This window comes from Emydura macquarii, unplaced genomic scaffold, assembly GCF_026122565.2.
Source record: "Emydura macquarii macquarii isolate MOO-44397 ecotype Brisbane River unplaced genomic scaffold, CSIRO-AGI_Emac_v2 contig_1043, whole genome shotgun sequence".
Lineage (NCBI taxonomy): Eukaryota > Metazoa > Chordata > Testudines > Chelidae > Emydura > Emydura macquarii.
Window position 1 is genome coordinate 2,019,729 of NW_027131180.1, and position 20,371 is coordinate 2,040,099.

The window sequence follows — 20,371 nt, forward strand, 5'->3', positions numbered from 1 at the left end:
GCACCTGGCAAAACAACCGCTACCTTCCAGGCCTCCTCAGGACTCACTCTGTCTGTACAGGTAGTAATAGGCACACACCATCCCTGAGTGCTCGGGGCGATCTCTGCAGTGTCCAATCCTTTACCTACTGGACATGACCCTACTCCAGCCTATCTCAGAGTGAAGCTGGATTGCACGCTAATCTTCCAAGACCATCTGAAGAAGGTAGCTGCCAAGATGAAGACAAGGGTCATCCTGGTCTAGAAACTGGTAAGCCCAAGCTGGGGGGCATCAGCATCAGTGTTACGGAAATCAGCGATGGCCCTTGTGTGCTCCGTAGCTGAGTACAGTGCACTGCTATGGACCGGAAGTATCCTACACGAAGTGTTGATGTCCAGCTGAATACTGCAATCACTGGAACCCTCAAGTAACCCCCAACGCCTTGGCTGCCGGTGCTGTCACACATTGTGCCCCCATCTATTCACCATGATGCCACAACCCTTTGAGAATTCCAGAGGATTGTGGAAAACAAACATCTTGCCATCCCACCAGGACCTTAACAGCATCCTTACCACTGCTTGAAGTCATGTAAGCCCTTTTGGACCCACGTGTTTAACTTTCAGCAATGCAACTTCAACCCCGATGAAGCTTGGAAAGCAGAATGGAGTTTATAAGAAGTTACAAATAAACACCTTGTAAAAGACCTGACACAAAAGATCCATGGCTTCAATCTCCCTAAACCGAATTCGTACAAGCCATGGCAGATGTGGATATTTGCTGAACAAATGGAAAATTAAAGACTCTCCAGTACGTGACTGTGGTCAGTAGAAGAGACCATGGAACGTTTGACAATTCAATGACTGATTCACAAATACAAAGGAGTCACCACAGCAATACACTCTGCTACTCCAGATGCAATTATCTGGCTTAACCATTTGAATGTAAAATAATAGTTATTGCTCTGCATTTACATCAGCCATATGAAGACGACTACTTAAATATATACAGATAGCGTATCCTCCTCCTTAGCAAAAAAAAAAAAAAAAAAAAAAAGATAAAGATATTGAATGTTGGTAGTTGGATGCAAATCAAAATGTTGTAATCATTACACCAGGCAATGAGAATGAATCATTAGATTTATCTAAAGAGAGTACAATTGCAGAATGAGATTAAAATCCAAGTGCCTTAAATCATTATTTAAATCAGCAAGCAGGAAACCTTGCTTTAATCTCTGATTTTAATCAGTCCGCCCTGGCTTTAAGTAATTATGTAATAGTACAGTGAAGTCCTTAGATACACTGTATCTTGTAAAAGGAATTAAGTAGTTAATACCTTACAGTATTTTATTTTCTAAGATACAGAGGTTGGCAGCACAATGGCATGACTTGAATACACAACTGCCAGTGCTTGAAAAAGTTATCTGATGCCTATTAGCAGAAGGCCTGAATCTGATAGCCAAAGATAGATATGAAAGATGAGGGGAGCCAACCTGAAGTGTGGGGCTCAATAACATGGGAACAACGCCAGAATCCCTGCCACCTTAGATTCTGGGAAGGGGGAGTTGCTTGAGGCTCCATCTCTCAGCCTCTAGCTAGTAGGTGTTTGAAACTCAGTCCTTCCCTAGTTGCTGGAAGAAAGCAGCTTTTTGTCTCTGCCTTTTGCATGGCTGCTGAGAGGATGGAGGGTTTCTGTTATTGAATCCCCCCATCAGAACTGTTAGTTGCAAGGGAGACATGGTGGGTCTCTGCTAGAGTATTCTTCTTTTCTCCTCTTCTCTTGTGAAGGGATAGGTCTTCACTACTCTTTCCTCCCGTGGCTCTTGTTTACTGGGATGTCTTTCTATGATGCTACTGTGTTGCTTTCCCAAGCAGCAGTAGCTTGAAACCGATGTGATTCTTCATAGTGTCACAGCTGTTCTGAATAGCAGCAGTGAAACTGATCAGTCTTATTTAATTTCACTCTGCTGCTACTTGGCAAATTTAAGGAAAAAGGGTCACTGGAGCCATCTGCGAGCCCAGGAAACACATTGCCGTGGCTTACATTTGAATAATTATCATCTTAGTGATAAGGACCAATAAACTTTTTTTTTAATGAAGGATTAGATTCTGTTGAAATGGCTGTCTTAAGACTTCATGTGTGTAAGGAAAAGCTTCCCATTTACCACTGCTGAGTAGTTTTTGCATGGTGGTATGGTGTGTTCCCCAGGCCCTACTTTACGAACGGGTGTATGTGCAAACTAGTGCTGAAAAAACAATAAGTTCTAATTACAGTTGGTTGGGTGGCAAAACAGCCCGCCCTTTTTTTCTGTCAATATCAAACTTTTTGGAAAATCTCTATTTTTAATTTTCACCTTTTTGTTGTTTTGGTGCAAGTGTGAGCACTGTCTGTGAAAAGTGGTATGTCACCATGTCACTGTTCTTTCTCTCTCTAGAACGGGTTCTCGAACTGGGGGTTGTGACCCTTCAGGGGATCCTGAGGTTATTTTGGGGGGGGGGGGGGGGATTGTGAGCTGTGAGCTCCTGTGCATGCCAGTAAGGATGGCATGGAATGGGGGGGGAGGGGTGTTCATTACTTTTCCGGTGTGTTGTCACAGCCTGAAATATTTTCAAACAGGGTCCCAGCAAAAAACCCAAAACAAACTATCTTGCAAGAAGTATTACTTGTATGGAATCAGTTTTCCAAATTCTGACAGGCATGATTAATGTCTTAAGTTTCTTTTCCCTTCTGGGGAAGGTTGCTGTGGACTAATTCTAGCTTAATTTAAAAATATTCTTGGATTAGTTTGAATTGGTTTCTAAAATGGTCCCAGTTTCCCAGCAGTGCTGAGGGGATCTGAAAGTTGCTTGGCAAAACTATAAAATACTTAACAAAATAGGAAACAACTTGTATGTATGTTTGTGTGTGTTTGTGTGTTTTAATTGCATTAGGGCAATGTTAAGTAGGAGGAGTCAAAAATAGAAAAGGGATGGAGCAGGGCCATTGAATACCAATGAGCAAGAACTATTATTTGTGCTGTACACAAACAAGGAAAAGTACTTCTCATATTGAAGAAATGTAGTTAGGCTCTTTGAGTCAAGCAACCATTTTGGAGATTGATTTATCATCTCTGACAAGTGAGGCTAATGTATGTTTATGCAATTAAAAATCAAAGCAGATACTGAAGTGTGATCTTTTGTCAGGAGTAATATTACCTAATGTTTTTTTTTTTTAACACCTGTACTTTTTCTGGTCTCTGTCGTATTCACTTCAGTAGGAGTAGTAGTGAGAGTAGGTTCTTCTTCGAGTGCTTGCTCATGTCCATTCTGAATGTAGGTGTGTGTGTGTGCGCCACATGCACCGGTGGCAGAAGTTCTAGTGCCCTCTAGTGCCCTCTGCAGCGGTGCGCGTATGCGCTCGCATATATGGTGTTGCCAGCCCCCGCCCTCTCAGTTCCTTCTTACCACCCGTGACAGTGCTGGAACGATTCTCTTGCTTTTGCAAGTCTCTGTGTTCCTAGTGGTTTTTCTGTCTACTTAGTACCAGTGTATATAGTTTCAAAGTTCTAGAAAGTTGTTATTAGTTACTTAAGTTCGAAGCTTAGGAGGCTCCCAGGGTCGGGGCATGCCCCTGTCCCCGGGATTCAAGCCCTGTGCTTCTTTTAAGAAGCCTATGCCATTGAGCGACCCACATCAGAGTTGTCTGAGGTGCTTGGGGAAAGCCCACCTCTCTGCGAAGTGCAAGATTTGTAAGATCTTTCACCTGAGAATCAAGACAGACCGAGACATAAGACTCAAGACCCTTCTAATGAAGCGGTGCTCAGACCAGCGTTGGAACCCAGGTTGGACTCAGGACCGAGTACCACGGGCTTGTTGAAAAGTGCTCTGCCGGCATCGGAGCTCCCCCAGCACCGTTTTGTCATCCCCAGTACCAAAGAAGCGCCAGAAGAAGGTGCACTCAGAGAGAGAGTGTTTGCCAGTGCCGAAGCTGGCCAAGAAAGCTAAGAAGTCAGAGTTAGCCCGGAAAGGGTCTCTGCCCGGACAGGCGTTGAGTCTGGCTACTGCGCCACTGCCGACTCCGGGGAATGGCAGTGGGCTGCGCCACCTGTTGGTCCCGTCCACACCTGAGGCGTTTTAGGCGATGAGTAGCCTGTCGGCCTTGCCGGTGCTGTCTATGCTACGAGAGGGTAGGGCAGTACACTGAGGAGCGGATGCCCCAACCAAGAATTCACAGAGGGGGATGCCAACGTTGGCGCAATGGCCCCGGCCCTCGTCTGTGGGCCACCCTTCGCTGACCTCCAGGTGCTCGTCAGGCTTTTGGCACCGATCATCCGGCCACACCAGGAGAGATCAAGGTTGAGCCACCAGTCGCCAGGTGATAGGCACTGGTCCCTGGGACATTGGCACCGATCTGCTGAGCATCAACACTTTTCGGGGTCCCGAAGTTCTCCAAGCCCAGGGCATCGGGTATCACCGACACAGCAAGGCACCGGAGCCGTGGCACCGCACGAGTCCTTATAGGAAACCCAACGACAAGACGAGATCGCAGCATCAACAATGATCCGGCTCCAGTCACCTCTCCCCAGCACTGGATCTTCGACGCTGGGAGTCAGACAAGCAAACAGGGTCAGTGCCCCAGTGGTCACTGGAGTGTTCTTCCTCGAGCTCGGGAGACAAAGTGGTACTTCCCCTGAGGGGATGAGCTATGAAGCCACCCGGGTCTGCCCCTATGCCGCCATAGATGGGGGCATGGTCTCAAGGACAATGGTCTGGGCCCTGGTAGTACTGGAACTCCTGGGGGTTCCTCCACCCCGCGGCGCTGTATCCACTCTGCTCCACCAGAACTTCAGTGCCATGCTCCTCAAAGGACATCACTACTGCACCGACTGTAGGCAGTGACTCAGACCATGAGGAGTCATTGTCAGGCAGCCCATCGGTGGCCACCCCATCTCAGGTGCAATATCGGTGTTCCTCCCACTGATTCAGGGCAGATTGGTTCTCTCCTGCAATGACTTCTAGATTTCTCAAAGGGCTGGAAAGACTCTTCCCTCAGATTAGGGAATCTTCCCACAGATTCATGCTGTGTTTTCCAGTACTGTGTTTGCAGCTCACTTTGCTCTTTAGCAAGTTTTTCTACTTGCATGCCATAAGGAGCCCATGCAGAACAGCCAGGAGCTTTTTCTTACGGTCTGACGTTGGCTTTGTTTACACACCCTCTTCCTCTCCCTCTCCCTAAATGCTCCAGCTGACCATGGGATTTTCTCCTGGTCATCTATAAAAGCTTCTGTATCTGAGATTGGTTCTAATCTAAGGGGGTGGGTGGATGTTGGTCTCTTCTCAGTCACCTGCTTCGCTCATTCCTGCAGAAGACATAAAAATCCTCCTCCCGAAGTCCAATTACACTGCTTCGTGGTAAGTTGAGGAAAAACAACATCTGGCAGAGGGAGAGGCAGTGGGAAAACTCGCCCCAAACAATGGGAACCATCATCTCTTAACATAAAATGTATACACTCATGTCCTGGTTCATTTTTTTCTATGTGCAGCTGTGAACTGACAAGCTGTGTGCTGTATTATGTCAAACTCACATTAGTTATTATCTGCTGCAGTGTGCAGAAACTGAGGCATCAAAAGGTTACTCAGCAGTCTATTAGTCTCTGCCAAATGTAAAAAGCAGTTAGGCTGCTGAGGCGTTAGGCCTCAGAGAGTGGTCAAATAATCTTACCAGTGGTCAAACAACTCAAGCCAAGCTAGGCTTCCAACAATTATCAAGACTTGTACTCATGTTTTAGAGCAGTGTCCCCTAATGTTTGAGTCTATCCCAATGGGACTCTGTTACTTATTGAGACTTCTTGATGCTACTTGAATACAAGTAATTACTTACAGTTTTTTAATATTGTAATTTGGTAATTGGGACACTAGATGTGCTTTAAAGGGACATTAACTTAATCACATTGTTTGGATTTTTTTTACAGACATTTTCATTTATTTTATGCATCTGACAACCCCTTCAGATATTTGCAATGTGAGTGTAGGCAGAGTATAGCAACTACATACAATAGGGTTTTGTTTTGTTTTATATATACCGATGTCTGCATTTTCACAGCTGTCCACTCAAGTGTTATTTCAGCTGACAAAAATTATCAGGGAACTCAGGCACACAGCTACTCCAGCTCTCCTGACAATTTGTGTTGTTTGCAGTTGTATGTGTGAATACAGAAAGAAAATTGAACATCTTCCTAATTAGGATTCAAGAAAAAAGACAATTACTGGAATATCTATAATATAATGCAATAGATTAGATCTGTAACTGTGGTGAATCTTGTCCATATGCATTGGGTTTAATTGATGGCAAAAGTCACTGTAGCTCCTACTCATTTGTATTGTATTGGCCTTGCAGCTGGAACTCATCAAATCATTTTTCTTCCGATACACATGAAAGAATAGAATCATTCTTGCACTCTCATGACGGTATTCAGTTTGCACTGCTTGTGAGAATTAAATGTAGCAAAAACTTCAATCACTAAGGAAAGCTGATGTTACTCTGATGCTTGCTCCACAGGTAGCAAAAGTTTCAGAACTAAGGTGCAATTTTTACATAGGCCTGGTTTGTACTAAAAAGTTAAGTTGACCCAGCTACATCACTAGGGTGCGAAAAAACCTACGTGACTCAGATGTGGATTAAGCCGACCTAACTCCTGGTGAAGGCAGCGCTACTAGGATGATGGAAGAATTCTTTTGTTGACCTAGCTACCACCTCTCAGGGAGGGGGATTACCTACACTGACAGAAGAATCCCTCCCATCGGCATAGGTAGTGTCTACATAGAAGCACTGTAGCAGCGCAGCTGTGCCTCTGTAGTGTTTCAAGTGCAGATAAGCCCTTAGTCACTTTTCAAAGTAGAATAGCAGTTCAAAGTTAACCTGCAAAAAGAAAAAGTTCTCTTCTTGGTTTATGATACGTAAATAAGATCTGACCCAAATTATAATCCCTCCCTCTTCCCAAAAAGGGTAATTTTTTTGCGGGGAGTGACTTATTTGGAGATATGGATAAGTAGAACTGGAGTAGGGGATTTCTCAGTCAGTTTGACAGGTAATCTTCTGAAGGGCAGGTCTCTCACCTTGTGGAGAGTAACAGTGACTGTCAGTTTTTTTTAAACTCAGTTTCAAATAGCCTAGATAAAAATTCCTTCCTTTTTCGGTTGCTCTTGTTTCACTGTCCTTATCATGTCACTCACTAGTGGTGTTTGGTGTTTTGTTTTGTTTTATTTGTTTTTCCCTCCCCAGTCCTCCAAGGAGTACTTCAGCAAAAACAGTGAAGTCAAGACATATGTTTGCAAACATCAAAGGCATTAGGTCATCTTCATGCAAAATTTCTCTTTCTCTGGAGGTGACCTTAAATTATTTTTATCTGTATTACACTGTTTCCTAGGAGCCCTATCTGTGCTAAGCACTGAGAGTATTAAAGGCATTCACTTTTACTCTTCGGCTGTGTTCATTGTATAGTTTCTAACTTCCTATTTTGATAGCGTATTTTTAGAACTTCACTGTTACTGTGAGTCTGTTAAGGAAAAATAGCTCTCTGAACCCACCTTCCATATAATAGATACAATGAAACTAATAAAACAGAGCAGGGACCCAGGAAAACCCAATGTTGATCCTCTTTCCCATGTAGTCTTGAATAACAGGTGGGGTCATTTTCACTCAGCTCCCTGAATACTCTGCTTATTCAGAGGTATAAATCAACTTGAAAGTTTGGTGGCTGCTCACGTGCAAATTATTAAAAATTCAATTCCCAAATGCCTTGCAAGTCTTGGTATAAAGCTGTGCTTCCTGCAGTGCTGTGTCTGCATGGATCCAGTGTGCACAAAACAAAAGGATTTTCCTCTGGTGTTTTTCTTCCTGAGAACAGAATGCTTCTAAACTTAGTACTGGGGGAGGTGTTTGTTGCCAAGGCCAATTGTTTTTAGTCGACATATTTTCACAGACTTGAAGCAAAAGCTAGCTGGGTTGTTCTGAGGAGTAACAAAAGCTCATGTTTGAATTGGGGTTTGTTATGCTGCTTGTGTTCTTCATTTTCTTCTTAAAAACCATCCCTTCAACAAAAGTTACAATTAAAAGCTATTAATATAAGAACAAATTGTCTCCCTAAATTTTAGAAAACCTGGAAACCTAAAACTCTATTCAAAATAAGTAAATGTGAGAAACAGAGTTAATAAATGAATTGTATTGCTGCCCTGAGAACCATCAAATTTAGAGATGAAGTTTCTTTGGAGGTTGCTGAACTCCAAAATCGCCACCTCTTCCTAAGTATATAATTCTTAATTTTATAAGATCCTGTCCTGTAATCTGCTCAAGTGGGTGAATCCCCCCTGCGCCACAGAACCCCATTGCCTTTGGGATAGGGGCCAGAAATATTACATTTTCATTTAACTGATAGTATGCATCTCCTAATTATATGACTAAAGCACTTCATTTCTGCCATTTCTACAGCCATACAGAATCCATAGATTTATTTGCCACTCCCTAAATTAAAACAGCGTAGTGGGGGCCTCTGTCCTTCCTCCTCATCCCCAGTTCCTGAATGTACATGTGCTGCCAAGTACACATGTTGGTAGACACATAGCTAGTGTATCTAAACATAAGTTACAAAATTTGGCATAAATATAAGAGCAAATGATTGTGTGTGTGTGTGTGTGTGTGTGTGGTAAAAGATCAGACTTGCTGCTATTGGAGGTATGTAACTATGGACTACAGAGCACTGGTTTTATGTATTTGCTAGTTCAAACTCATGCATCCATTGCCTTGGACTGTCACAGCTGTCAGGCACTCAGATTGCTCTTTTCCTAGCCCACTTATATATTTTCACATTACAGTGGAACCTCAGAGTTACAAACTGACCTGTCAACCGCACACCTCATTTGGAACTGAAAGCATGGAATCTGGCAGCAGTAGAGAGACATGCGCGCACACACAAAATCAAATACAGTACAGTACTGTATTAAATGTAAAATACTAAAAATATAAGGGAAAGTTCTTTTTAAAAAAAAAAAAAAAAAAAGATTTGACAAAGTCAGGAAACTGTTTCTGTGCTTGTTTTATTTAAATTAAGATAGTTTACTATGCAAAAATGCTGCTTTTAAGTTTCAAAGCTGTATTAAGTCAATGTTCAGTTGTAAATTTTTGAAAGAACAGCCTAATGTTTTGTTCAGAGTTATGAACAACCTTCATGCCTTTAACACTGAGGTTCTCTGTATGTGTGGAGGGTGAATACATACTAACACCCCAGTGTCATAAATGTGTGCACTTATACAGAAGTATTTGCACAGGTATGCCTGTTTCAAACCATGCATATTCAGTGTCATAGCTTACATCAGGTTTATGTATTTTGCTTTGTGACTCACTCCGTGGATTTATTTAGAAAAAAAGCAGTTTTCAAATTTGGGGAGGTATGCAAGAGTGAGGTCTTATTTTATTTGTTTCATCTGACTAGCAAGACTTAAACATACAGATGATGGTGTTGTATTTTAGGAACCATCCCATTAATTATGTTCACCTTGCAATGAGTTTTAAGGAGCTCAGCCTATTTATCTTGCTGAAGAGAGGTTTCATATAAGAAGCAACTTAATTGTGGTGTAGGAGTACCTACAAGAAGAGAACATACCAGAAATTTAGAGGGCTTTTTAATCCAGAGGACATAAGTATAACAAGATCAAATGGCTCAAAATCAAAATTGGAACAACTCAAACTGGAAACAAGAAGGTAATAAACTATTGGAACGGATTACCAAGGGATGTTGTTAAGTCTCTCTTGGAGACTTTAAATCAAGGTTGGACATCTTTCTAAAAGAGACAGTCTGGTTCAGCTGCAAATTATTGGGCTCAGTGCTGGACTTACTGAGTGAAATTCTATGGCTTGTGTTGTGCAGGAGGTCAGAATAGAAGATCATAATGGCTTTTGTTTGGGTTTAAGACAGAACTTATTCATTGATTTTTATTGGTGAGCAGGCTTTTGGCAGTTGTAACTTCTGAGGAATGCCTGTAGCTATAACAAACTGCCTCTTCTAGAAGCAGGTTATGCATAAACTGGATGCTTAAAACTTCTGCAGATGTGACTTTATTATACATAATAGTAATTCTTGTTTTGTATTCTTTGATATCTAATCCCTTGCAGCTTCTTTCCTTTCAGTACATAAATGCCAAATACTTTGATAATTATTAAATCTGTAGTTCACAATTTAAATAAATGCATCTTGTTAAATTTCCATCTGAATTGTAAGTAAATTTCCTGTGCCTGAACTTGCATCAAAATTTGAGCTGAATGGAAAGGCATTCTTTCTCTTGAGTTGCTGTTTTGATCAGAAGATGATACACTTTGCCTTGCCAGGGGTTGCTCACTGTATTGATCTTCCCGCTCTGAACTGGGGTAGGAGGGTAAGTTTACTTACTTTTAAAGTTGGGTAGGGGGAGGGAAAGGGGAGATGAGGTGGTGGTTGTCAACATACCAGAGACTTCATGGCTACCCAGTGATGCTGCAGCAGCAAAGTGAGGGTCTGGAATTTATTTAGGCCTTATCTACACTTAAGCTGCTTCAGTGTAGACACTGCCTACTCTGATGGGAGAAGTTCTTCTGTTGGCATAGGTAATGCACCTCCCTGCAAGTGATAAATAGGTCAACGGAAGAATTCTGTTGTCGAACTTGCGCTCTAAACACAGGACTTTAATTGGCTTAACTGTGCCGCTCAGGGTGTGGATGTGATGTGGTTATGACGATCTAATTTTCTAGCATAGACCAAGCCTTTGTGGGTTTCCCTCTAATCTGCTGGCCTGGAAAGTGCTGTGTGCACAGTTAAACGAACTAGGCTCCCATTAGTTTCATTCTCATGCTCCTATAGTACTCTTATGATCTTGTAGGGGAAAGCAAGAGGAAGGAAAGGAAGTGGGAGGGAAAAGATGACTGGGGAGGGAGTATTGGGGGTGGATGTGTGGGGATGGAATGGACAACACGGCACTGAGAGCAATGTCTAAACTAAAGAATGCTGAACCAGTTTTCTCACCAGGGAGTGGCTGTACCAGTACCAGGACAGGAGCTGGGTGTTCAACACTGAGTCATGAAAACCCTCTTTCCTACTATAAACAGCTGAGTCTTGTCTGTGCTCTTGCTTGCATCAATGCTGTCGCTGTTTTTCTGCTGGATAGGAAGCATAAAGATTGCTAGTGGATATGGAGCCAAGGAGAGGGTCTAAAACATCCTAGAAAATGTGCAGTATGAACAAAGGCAAAAAGAGTGGTTGTGTTTTTTGGGGAGGTGGGGGGTAGAGATTGCATTTGACTGTTTCAGCTATCATTCTCATGGGACTAGTTAATTGAGTTGATTTGCCAATCAAGTTTGCAAATAAAATTTCTCCAGTAAAATGTTTGAATTTATATCACCGCTTAACAATATATATATATATTATGGAGCTTTGGAAGCATAGCCCACTTACACTTGTGCATGTGCGAACACTACACACAAGTAAAATCAAAGCAGCACTTAGTAGCCATGTCAGCACCCAAATTCTTCAGTGGTTTTCAGTAGAACTTGTGTTTTCTTAATTCTCATTAAGCATAAATTGCAACCTGGGGAGTTTAAAGCTGAGAAGTAGAAGATAAAAGGTAAATGTGAACTCTTGCATTGTTAGCTCCCTCATTATTTGATCTTTATCTAAAAGTCAGTGCCTTCCCAGCTCAATACATTTGGCAAGAGAGAGCCTGGTGAATCAGATCAATCTTGTGAACCTGTTGACAGGGTAAAATAAGGGATATATGTTTTTTTTCTCTCTAGTATTTCAGTTGTTTTGGTAGAATTATATATATGATTGCCATTATGTAAAAGCTATACTCAGACATGAGGGCTATCAATAATTGGGTTGGCAGTCCAGTGGTCTTTGTACGTGTGGGTGGTAAAGGTTCCTGAGTTTTAGGGCTTGTCTACCTGGGGAAGATGACCAGCCAAAGCAGAGTAATTCTTGAATAAAGTCACTTTTATTCTGGAATAGTGTCTAATAGAGTTATATTGGCTATATATATGTATATATGTGTGTATATATATTGGCTAATCATTCCATTATAGCTATAACAATATATTTCCTCATGTAGACTAGCCACTTGTCTTGATAAGCCTGTCTTTCTGTGTTGCCTTAAGAAAACAGAGGCTTAATTGGGTCTTGGTGTCTTTTTTTTTTTTTTTTTTTTAAACTTGTCTCAGAGGGATATGCTTTGAGTATTAATGGTATGTACATCATAACCTGAGTTGTATGACACTTTCCTGTCAGTTTTGCACTGTCTCATGTAACTTTACCAGAAACACTAATTTAACATGGATAACTAATTCCAAGGTCAACTAACTTAAGTCATGATTTTAGTTTTAGCATTTCACTCTGAGGCAGCTTCTAAAACACCATAATGAGGAAGCAAAAGATTCAATCTCTTTATTTTATGCTCACCAGACTTTTTGGCTATAACTTGATTGTTTTAGTTATAAAGAAATTATTACTGATTACAAAAGTATATCTGTCTTTTTGGGAGATAACAGAGCAAACTAGTCTCAGATGTTACTTGCATTAAACTCAAGGGGTCACACTAGGGATGACTTTGGACAAATGTTTATGTATATTGGGTATAAATTCTAGCAGAATAACTGGATTATAGTTGGCAGGATATGATCCCCTCTCAAATAAGGGAATGACAATTCTGCTTGGGGTTGTCTCAGGCATTAACATAAGTAAATTAATTTTGAGGGAACAGGCTCTAAATAATTCCATTTTAGTTTAGATTTGGTCTGTGAAAATCTACTAAACCCTGGATAATCTCTAGTTTGATGACTAAGGGTCCTGAGCTTGCTCTAGACTCTGTGTAAACAGACCTCTGCACCACACACAGAGATCAGTGTGTAAATCCGTATTTTTTTGGTAGAAAACTGATGACCAACAGAATACCTGCAGATTGATGTCCCTGTTGCCAGGTTTCTTGACAGTCAACTTAAAAATGTAACTCGTTGATATTGGTGGTGGAGGGGGGAAACGTGCATTAGCACTTACTGTTGCTTTGTACTCTTAGCTACAGACTTTCACTTTAGGATATTCCTTTTCACTCAAGGAAAATCATCTTGTTGCTCCAAAAAGGGATCAGGAAAAGCTTGGCTTGTGTCTAGAATGGAGTAGGTTGGTTCATCTTGTCCAGTCAGTCATTGTTATTGGAGAGAGTGTTAAAAGTCCTAACCTGGGAAGACTATGAGGTCATCCAGTACAGTAGCTTCTCCATTCTTAAATCTCATCATAAGCAATTAAAATAGTACATGTCTGGAGTCTTGCTTTAATAGTGATAGAAGTGGTAGAGTAATATTAATTCTATTAAAATAGACACTTTGCCCTATGATGATCACCTACATCTTAAAAATCGTATGTCTGATGAAACTTTCTTGTTCAGAAAGATGTCATAAAGGAGGGGACAAGGCACATAAATAATAGTAGTTATAATAGTTCACTCCCCACATCCCAGTGTATGGTGAGGTTGCAGATTAAAAAGCCATTGCCTCAGTGGGGGAACAAGGACAGTCCAGAGTATTGCTACCAAGAACTATATGTTTATTTATTTTTTAAATAATAAATAAAGCAGCAGGTGGAGTAAACTGTTTGTTTGAGAATGTCTTAACTGACTGCATTTTTCCTCCCTTCCCTTCATCTTGCAGCTGATTGCAATGCCGTTCTTAAAGGTCTACAGCCTGTTTTTCGAGAGCAGGGAATGACAGAAACAATTCATAACTGGGAGGATCATGGTTACTTAGCAACTTACATCAACAAAAATGGCAGGTGAGTTGGATTTTGGACCCTGGGTTCATATTCTGACCAGAATGAATGAAGGAAATCTATGAGCATATGTAAGAAAAGCAGTGTTAAAACCATCTGAGCTTCTGAAAGCAATCTGTAAAAGGAAGCATATATCTGAAAAACTGTGCCTGCCCCATTATCCCCCAACAAAACAAAACGAAACAAAAAACCCATAAGGAACATCACAATTGGGCACTGCCTGAGACTTAGTTTAAATACTGTACTTAACTAAAACTTTTTTGAATGTATTACATTTAAAAGGTATCTTACTGTGTCTTTGTTTTCATTTTACCTTCTTCCCTACCTTTATTTATTTTTGTTTTTTCTTTATTCTAGATCATGGTGTGTGTCCTCCTGTTTTTCAATCTCCTCCTTTTTCCCCCCCATGTCCTACAGTACTTGCTTTAGTTCCTTCCCTGTATATTTTTTCTCTCATTTTATTTCTTCCTTGTGGCTCCTGAAAGGATCATGGAGTCTTCTCTGCTGAGCTACTCCACCTGTTCTTTTTTTCCAGGTGCAGAGATCCTTTCGTTGTAGCAGAATGAAATGAACCCAAACTTTGTCCGGTTCCATTGCTGCCCAAAACGCTGAACAGCAGTAGTGAAAACTGACCACTCTAATCAGTTTACATTTTATTGCAGCATAGGAAACATCTCAGCAACAGACAGACAGGAACTGTTTCTCTTCAGACTTAGGACAACCTGCATGAAATCACTTTTCCGTGCTAGTGTGAACTGAATGCCATCTTTACAGTCAAAATGGCTAGGGATTTTTTTTAATGGGGTCTTAAATTCTGCAGAAATCCAAAGTTTCCTTCCCTCCAACTCCCTTTGAGAGTTGCCTACTTGCCTTGGTTGACTGTATTTGAAGCCCTGCCATCATTTATCACTGATGCTTTAGCTTTAGGATTCTCAGTTTTCCAATGGTAAGATCATTTATTATGTTTAACCACGTTTTAACTTTAGAAAATTGCAGCATAAGAATAATAGCTATATTGGAATTAGAAAAGATACAGAAAAGGGCAACAAAAATGATTAGGGATATGGAAAAGCTTCCATAGGAGGAGAGATAAAGAAAACAAGGATTTTTCATCTTGGAAAAGAGATGACTAGGGGTATATGATAGAGGTCTATAGAACCATGCCTGGTCTGGAGAAAGTAAATAATGAAATATTATTTACTCCTTCTCATAACACAAGAACTAGGGGTCACCAAATGAAATTAATAGGCAGCAGGTTTAAAATGAACAAAAGGAAGTATTTCCTCACACAACACAGTCAACCTGTAGAACTTCTTGCCAGGGATGTTGTAAAGGCCAACTCCATAATGGGGTTCAAAAAAGAACTAGATAAATTCAGGGAGGATAGGTCCAACGATGGTTATCAGCCAGGATGGGCAGGGATTTCTGTTTACCAGAAGCTGGGAATGGGTGATGGGATAGATCACTTGATGATTACCATTCCCTCTGAAATCCCTGGCATTGGCCACTGTTGGAAGACAGGATACTTGACTAGATGAACTGTTGGCCAGTAAAGTACCCAGGGCTTCTGTTTTTCCCAAACCTGAAGAAGAGCTCTGTGTAGCTCGAAACCTTGTCTCTCTCACCAGCAGATGCTGGTCCAATAAAAGATATTCCCTACCCCACCTTGTCTCTTTAGATGTACTAACTGGTATTTTTGCCCCTTTGTTGTCACTGCTTTTGGCTATTTTACAAACCCATTGATAATTTACTGTGCACAAAAAAATTGGTCATAATATGAGTGGGACACGCTTTGATAGGCAAATCTAATTGAGATAAACTAATAAACAAAACCAGGCTCATTTTAGTCTCCTTAGCTAGTATAATTGACCTCTTTGATGCTTCACATCACCAGTTAGATTAGCTTTACTTCACTTCATTTGTGCCTGACCATTTTGTAACTTTGGCTCATCCTTGAGGGCAGAAATCAAAAGCTGTGCAGCTTGATATGGGTTTTATGCTTTTGGTTTTTGATGATTTTTGTTTTTGTTTGCACTGGCATAGCTATGCTAATCTATTTGCTGTGGTGCAAACTTGGAGTACAGAGATGTTGCAGCTTATCCTGGTTTGTAAAATGTGAAAGTGTCACCATGACTGTATGGGGTTTTCCTGTGGGCCTTTTTTTTAAAAACAGTTTTGAGCTGTAATAGAGCAAAATCACAGTTTACACCAATGCAGTGGGTTTGTGCTAGGAGTTAACACACACTGTTATGTCAGTGTAGCTAATACTCAAGGTAGAAAAGGTCTTAAATCTTCCAGTAAGAAAGATGCCTCTTGAGTCTTACGCCACCTAGAGGCTAGATTGCAGCTCTCCTCTTTTTACTGAAGCCTCTTTACTAAAACTGTTAGGAAATGCCAAATTTTGTAACTTGTGTTACAACCCATTGAAACATTGGTGGACATAGTTATACATTTATAGTCAAATGTTAGCTGGACTTAGGAAAATCCTGAGGCCTTGTATATACTAAAATGTACTGCTTTAATTATACATATAGTTAAAGCAGCACAACCCCCCCTCAGTACAACACTCCATATGGGAAGAGGAATGGGCTATACTTTTAGTGCGTGGTAATACTCCACGCAAGCTAAGGTGTGGCAAGGTAGTGCACTGTAGATTAATACCCTGATTTGCTGTCTGCTAGCCCTCTGTGGAGGTAAGCCCTTGGGTTTTAGTCTTTCCAAAATGGAATCCCTGTTACATAATTATACCAAAGGGTGTTAAACAAAAGACACAACTAGACATATAAAGTCCTTGGATCCCACTGTGATGAATATGGTATAAAAATAGACTTCTTCCACTTCAGCAACCTTCCCCTCTGCCCTCACTAGGATGACTAATAATGGTTTCATCTGCTATTAGCGTTGTTGGGGTGAATGGGATGAGAATGCAGAGCTTGTTTCTTCAACTGTCCAGGCATGAGAACCTGGCATGCACACCCTGTCCAATGAGCAGGATATCTCATCTTGTGCAACAATAGCTCTTACATTTTTTGGGTGGTCTACAGTTTTTTGCACTGATTTATCTATCTTTCTTAGCAGATAGAGTTAAATTGGTGAAACCTCCTACAGTTACATCAATTATAAGTATTCAGTATTGGTATAGCTTTAGTTTCGGTACCGAAACAGGATTGTTGCAACTGGTATAGTTATAGGTCACCAGTCAACATTCTAGTATATTAAATCTCTAGAAGTGAGTTGCTTCTGGGAGTAGTTTTTCTTAGGACAGTCCTAAACTTCAGCAGAAGTTGCAAATGGGTTGTCTTCCTGCAAAGCATGAGAATGAAAGAACTGGGTTTGAGGATTGTTGGTGAGTGAGGTGCATATTCAGGGAAACTTACTAGGTTTGTAAGTGCCTATTACTCTGATGCTGCAATCAGTAATACAGATTTTCTGTTCTTCCTTCTGGTATCTGTCATGAACATAAAATAACTCTGAACATACTGAATTTATTTTCCTTGGACACAAGATGCAATCCAAGCAATATTCAGTCAGTAAGAATGCAAAAAGAATTTGTATGTTAATAAAATGATGTCTTTAGATTTATAACTAGCAACATTGTATACTGTTCTATCATGCAGGTGTAGTATGTTCTTTGTTAGAAGACCTGTGTACTATTACTCCATAGGCAGTGGCTATTGTTACTTTCCCAACAAAACTATTTTGGCTTTGATAGGAAACTTTGTAACTCTGAAAGTGATATTAAGGCCTCAGTGGAGGGTGCTCTGTCTGACCCATCTTGCTGAATGATATCTTTCTTCTTTGGGGCCTGAACAAGGAGCTTTCATACTGGATGGCTGGGTCTTGTCAGACACAAATGCTCTATGCTGAGTGGGAGGTGAAGCCCAGGAGAGAGAATAGTCAGCCTTAATATCAAAGTCATTGCTTTGGGTAGTTTCTGTACTTACCTATACACTTAACACCCAGGCAAAGAAAGCTGGGCCAACGCAGAGACACATGCATAAGTGCTAAACCTAAAATAATGGAAATGTTTTGGACAACTCACAAATATAGTGTTAAACACTGTTTACAATACAAACCCTGTAAAGATGAGCATACTACTCTATAGTTGTAGTATATTAGACCATTACCCCTGCTGTTGACAAAATTTGTCTGACAAAGACATTATGTGAATGGCCCTTTGGAAAGCTGCAGCTGTTAAATGAATCAAAGTTGATTTGGGGATTAAGCCACACTTTCCTGTTGTCATTACCAAAATAACAGACCCATGTCCTTCTTTGTCTGAAGTTAAACTAGCAAAAGTCACGTTTGGCAGCTCTGCCTAGCCCATTTAATTCATGATTTACTCTGACAAAGAACTTAATTGAGGAAGGCTCACTTGAAAAACATACACTGATCATGTTGTCAACACAAATATAGGGAAAATAGCTATTCATGCCCCACAGGGAGGCTAGACACTGCCCACTTTAACCAATCAAATCATTGTCCCTAGTGGTGTGAATGAATATTTTCTTTGCTGTACCAGCCTCATTGAACAAACACAGAATTGGCAAATACACCACAGCTCTCACAAGTGTATTTTGGGACCTCAGCAATTTTTGTTTCCTGACCAATACCTTTAAAGTCACGTATGTAAACTGCATTAACTTTTTAAAAAGTGTCTTGTGTTAAGCAGCACATTTCTGCCTGAAATGTTATCAACCCTCATTACAGATAGTATATGACAGTGTAGGGAAAACATTATTGCACTTTCAATGTATTTTTACTTTGTGCATATGTGCTGGCACCTTCCATACAGCAACGGACAAGAAAATAATGATTAAAAAAATGTAAAACTTCAAAAATTGGCAGAGAAATTTAGGGTGAGGGGGACGCTAAGGTAGTATTTGAAACCGCTTAAGTTTTATTTTTTTTAGTTGGTGGTGCCAGGTAAATTTAATACCGTGTCTTGCTGTATTCTAATAGCAGCTTTGTGTATGGGTGGGTAAACTTAAGGGTTGCATATGGTGCCCGAGGGGCAGTGCATGGGGGAGGTGGTTGGTTGTAGTGGTGGTGGTTGCTTCAAATCCACACGCCTGGTCTGACAAAATCCCTCTGTCTTTTTTTAAAAGAATTGATGAGATGCTTCTCTGAGAAGCTGTGACCGTCACTGTTTTTTAAACCTCTGTTCACCGTGAAACTCAGTAGAGCAGTGTAATTTTATTGGCATTTGACTTAATTAACTGGGCCTGCATGGCTTTGTGTGCTAGTTCTATAGTTTATGATTCTGTGTTGGCCTACAGCATGAGGGTGAAGGATTTTTATCTCAAATTAACACCTCTTTAAAAAGGTTAGTCTGGACATTTCCCAAATCTTTGTTTTAAGGCTTGCCTTTACATACACTGCTTTAGCACTTTGGCGTAGAAGTGTCTTCACTAATGGGAGAATTTCTCCTGTCCACATAGTTAATCCACCTCCCTGAGAGGTGGTAGCTATGTCAATGGGAGAGCATATGAATGTTTAGAATATCTGACATGTAAATACCTTGCGATGCTGGCTACAAGAGTACCATGCAAACACCTGTTCTCACTTTCAGATGACATTGTAAATAAGAAGTAGGCAGCATTACCTCCTGTAAATGTAAACAAACTTGTTTGTCTTAACAGTTGGCTGAACAAGAAGTAGGAATGAGTGGACTTGTAGGCTCTAAAGTTTACTGTTTTATTTTTGAGTGCAGTTACATTTAAAAAAAAATTCTACATTTGTAAGTTGCACTTTCATGATAGAGACAAATTGAAAAACACTATTTCTTTTGTTTTTTTTTTACAGTGCAAATATTTATAATAAAAATCATAATATAAAGTGAGCACTGCACTCTTTGTATCCTGTTGTAATTAAAATCAATATATTTTAAAATATAGAAAACATTCAAAATATTTAAATAAATAGTATTCTATTTTTGTTTAATGGTGTGATTAATCGTGATTATTTTTTAAAATCGTTTGATAGTCCCATTAAAAACAGTGAAAACAAGCAAACTCTGCTCCAGTGACACATGCGTCTCAGTAATACCTGTTCCCTCCCAAGAAGTGATGTGTGATTCTGTGTAGAGAGAAGGGTGGCTGGCAGTGCTGCTGAACCAGGCTTCTGTTCAGACACTACCTCTCATGGGAGGGAGAGACTTGCTTGACTTGGGCTGCTTCTCACCGCTTTTCAGAAATGGATAATAGCAAAATCAAAAAAAAAAGTTGAGTCTTATTTACTGAGGAAGCTAACAAGTCTCAAGGCTGTGTCCTTGGACTGTTGCTACCCATACTGTTGCTAGTGTGTGTTTTTCTAAACAGATGAATTGCAGTGGTTTGACTATATCTGTTTTTAAGCCTGCTTAGTAACACTGGTTTGGACACACTTAATCAGTTTTAGCTTATTTACCAAATTAAGCTATCTGTAAACCAATAACTAGCAGGGATTTGCATTGCTTTAGCTAAGCAGATTTAAAAACTGACTTTAGTTAAGCTGGTGCAACTTGCTTTTAGCAAAAGGCTAAGATTGTCTTCTCTTTAGAGGCAGGGAATATGGGCTAGATTTACAACTTGAATT

General features: G+C 40.5%; 1 protein-coding gene across 2 annotated transcripts in view; it reads left to right on the forward strand.

The window, feature by feature from the left end:
* Positions 1-20,371, forward strand: part of SMS (spermine synthase) — a 76,653-nt gene that overhangs the window by 13,639 nt on the left and 42,643 nt on the right. For both annotated transcript variants that reach the window (XM_067545028.1, XM_067545029.1), the window contains exon 2: positions 13,678-13,798. In XM_067545028.1, coding sequence (XP_067401129.1) covers positions 13,678-13,798 — 121 coding nt within the window. The remainder of the gene's footprint in view (positions 1-13,677; positions 13,799-20,371) is intronic.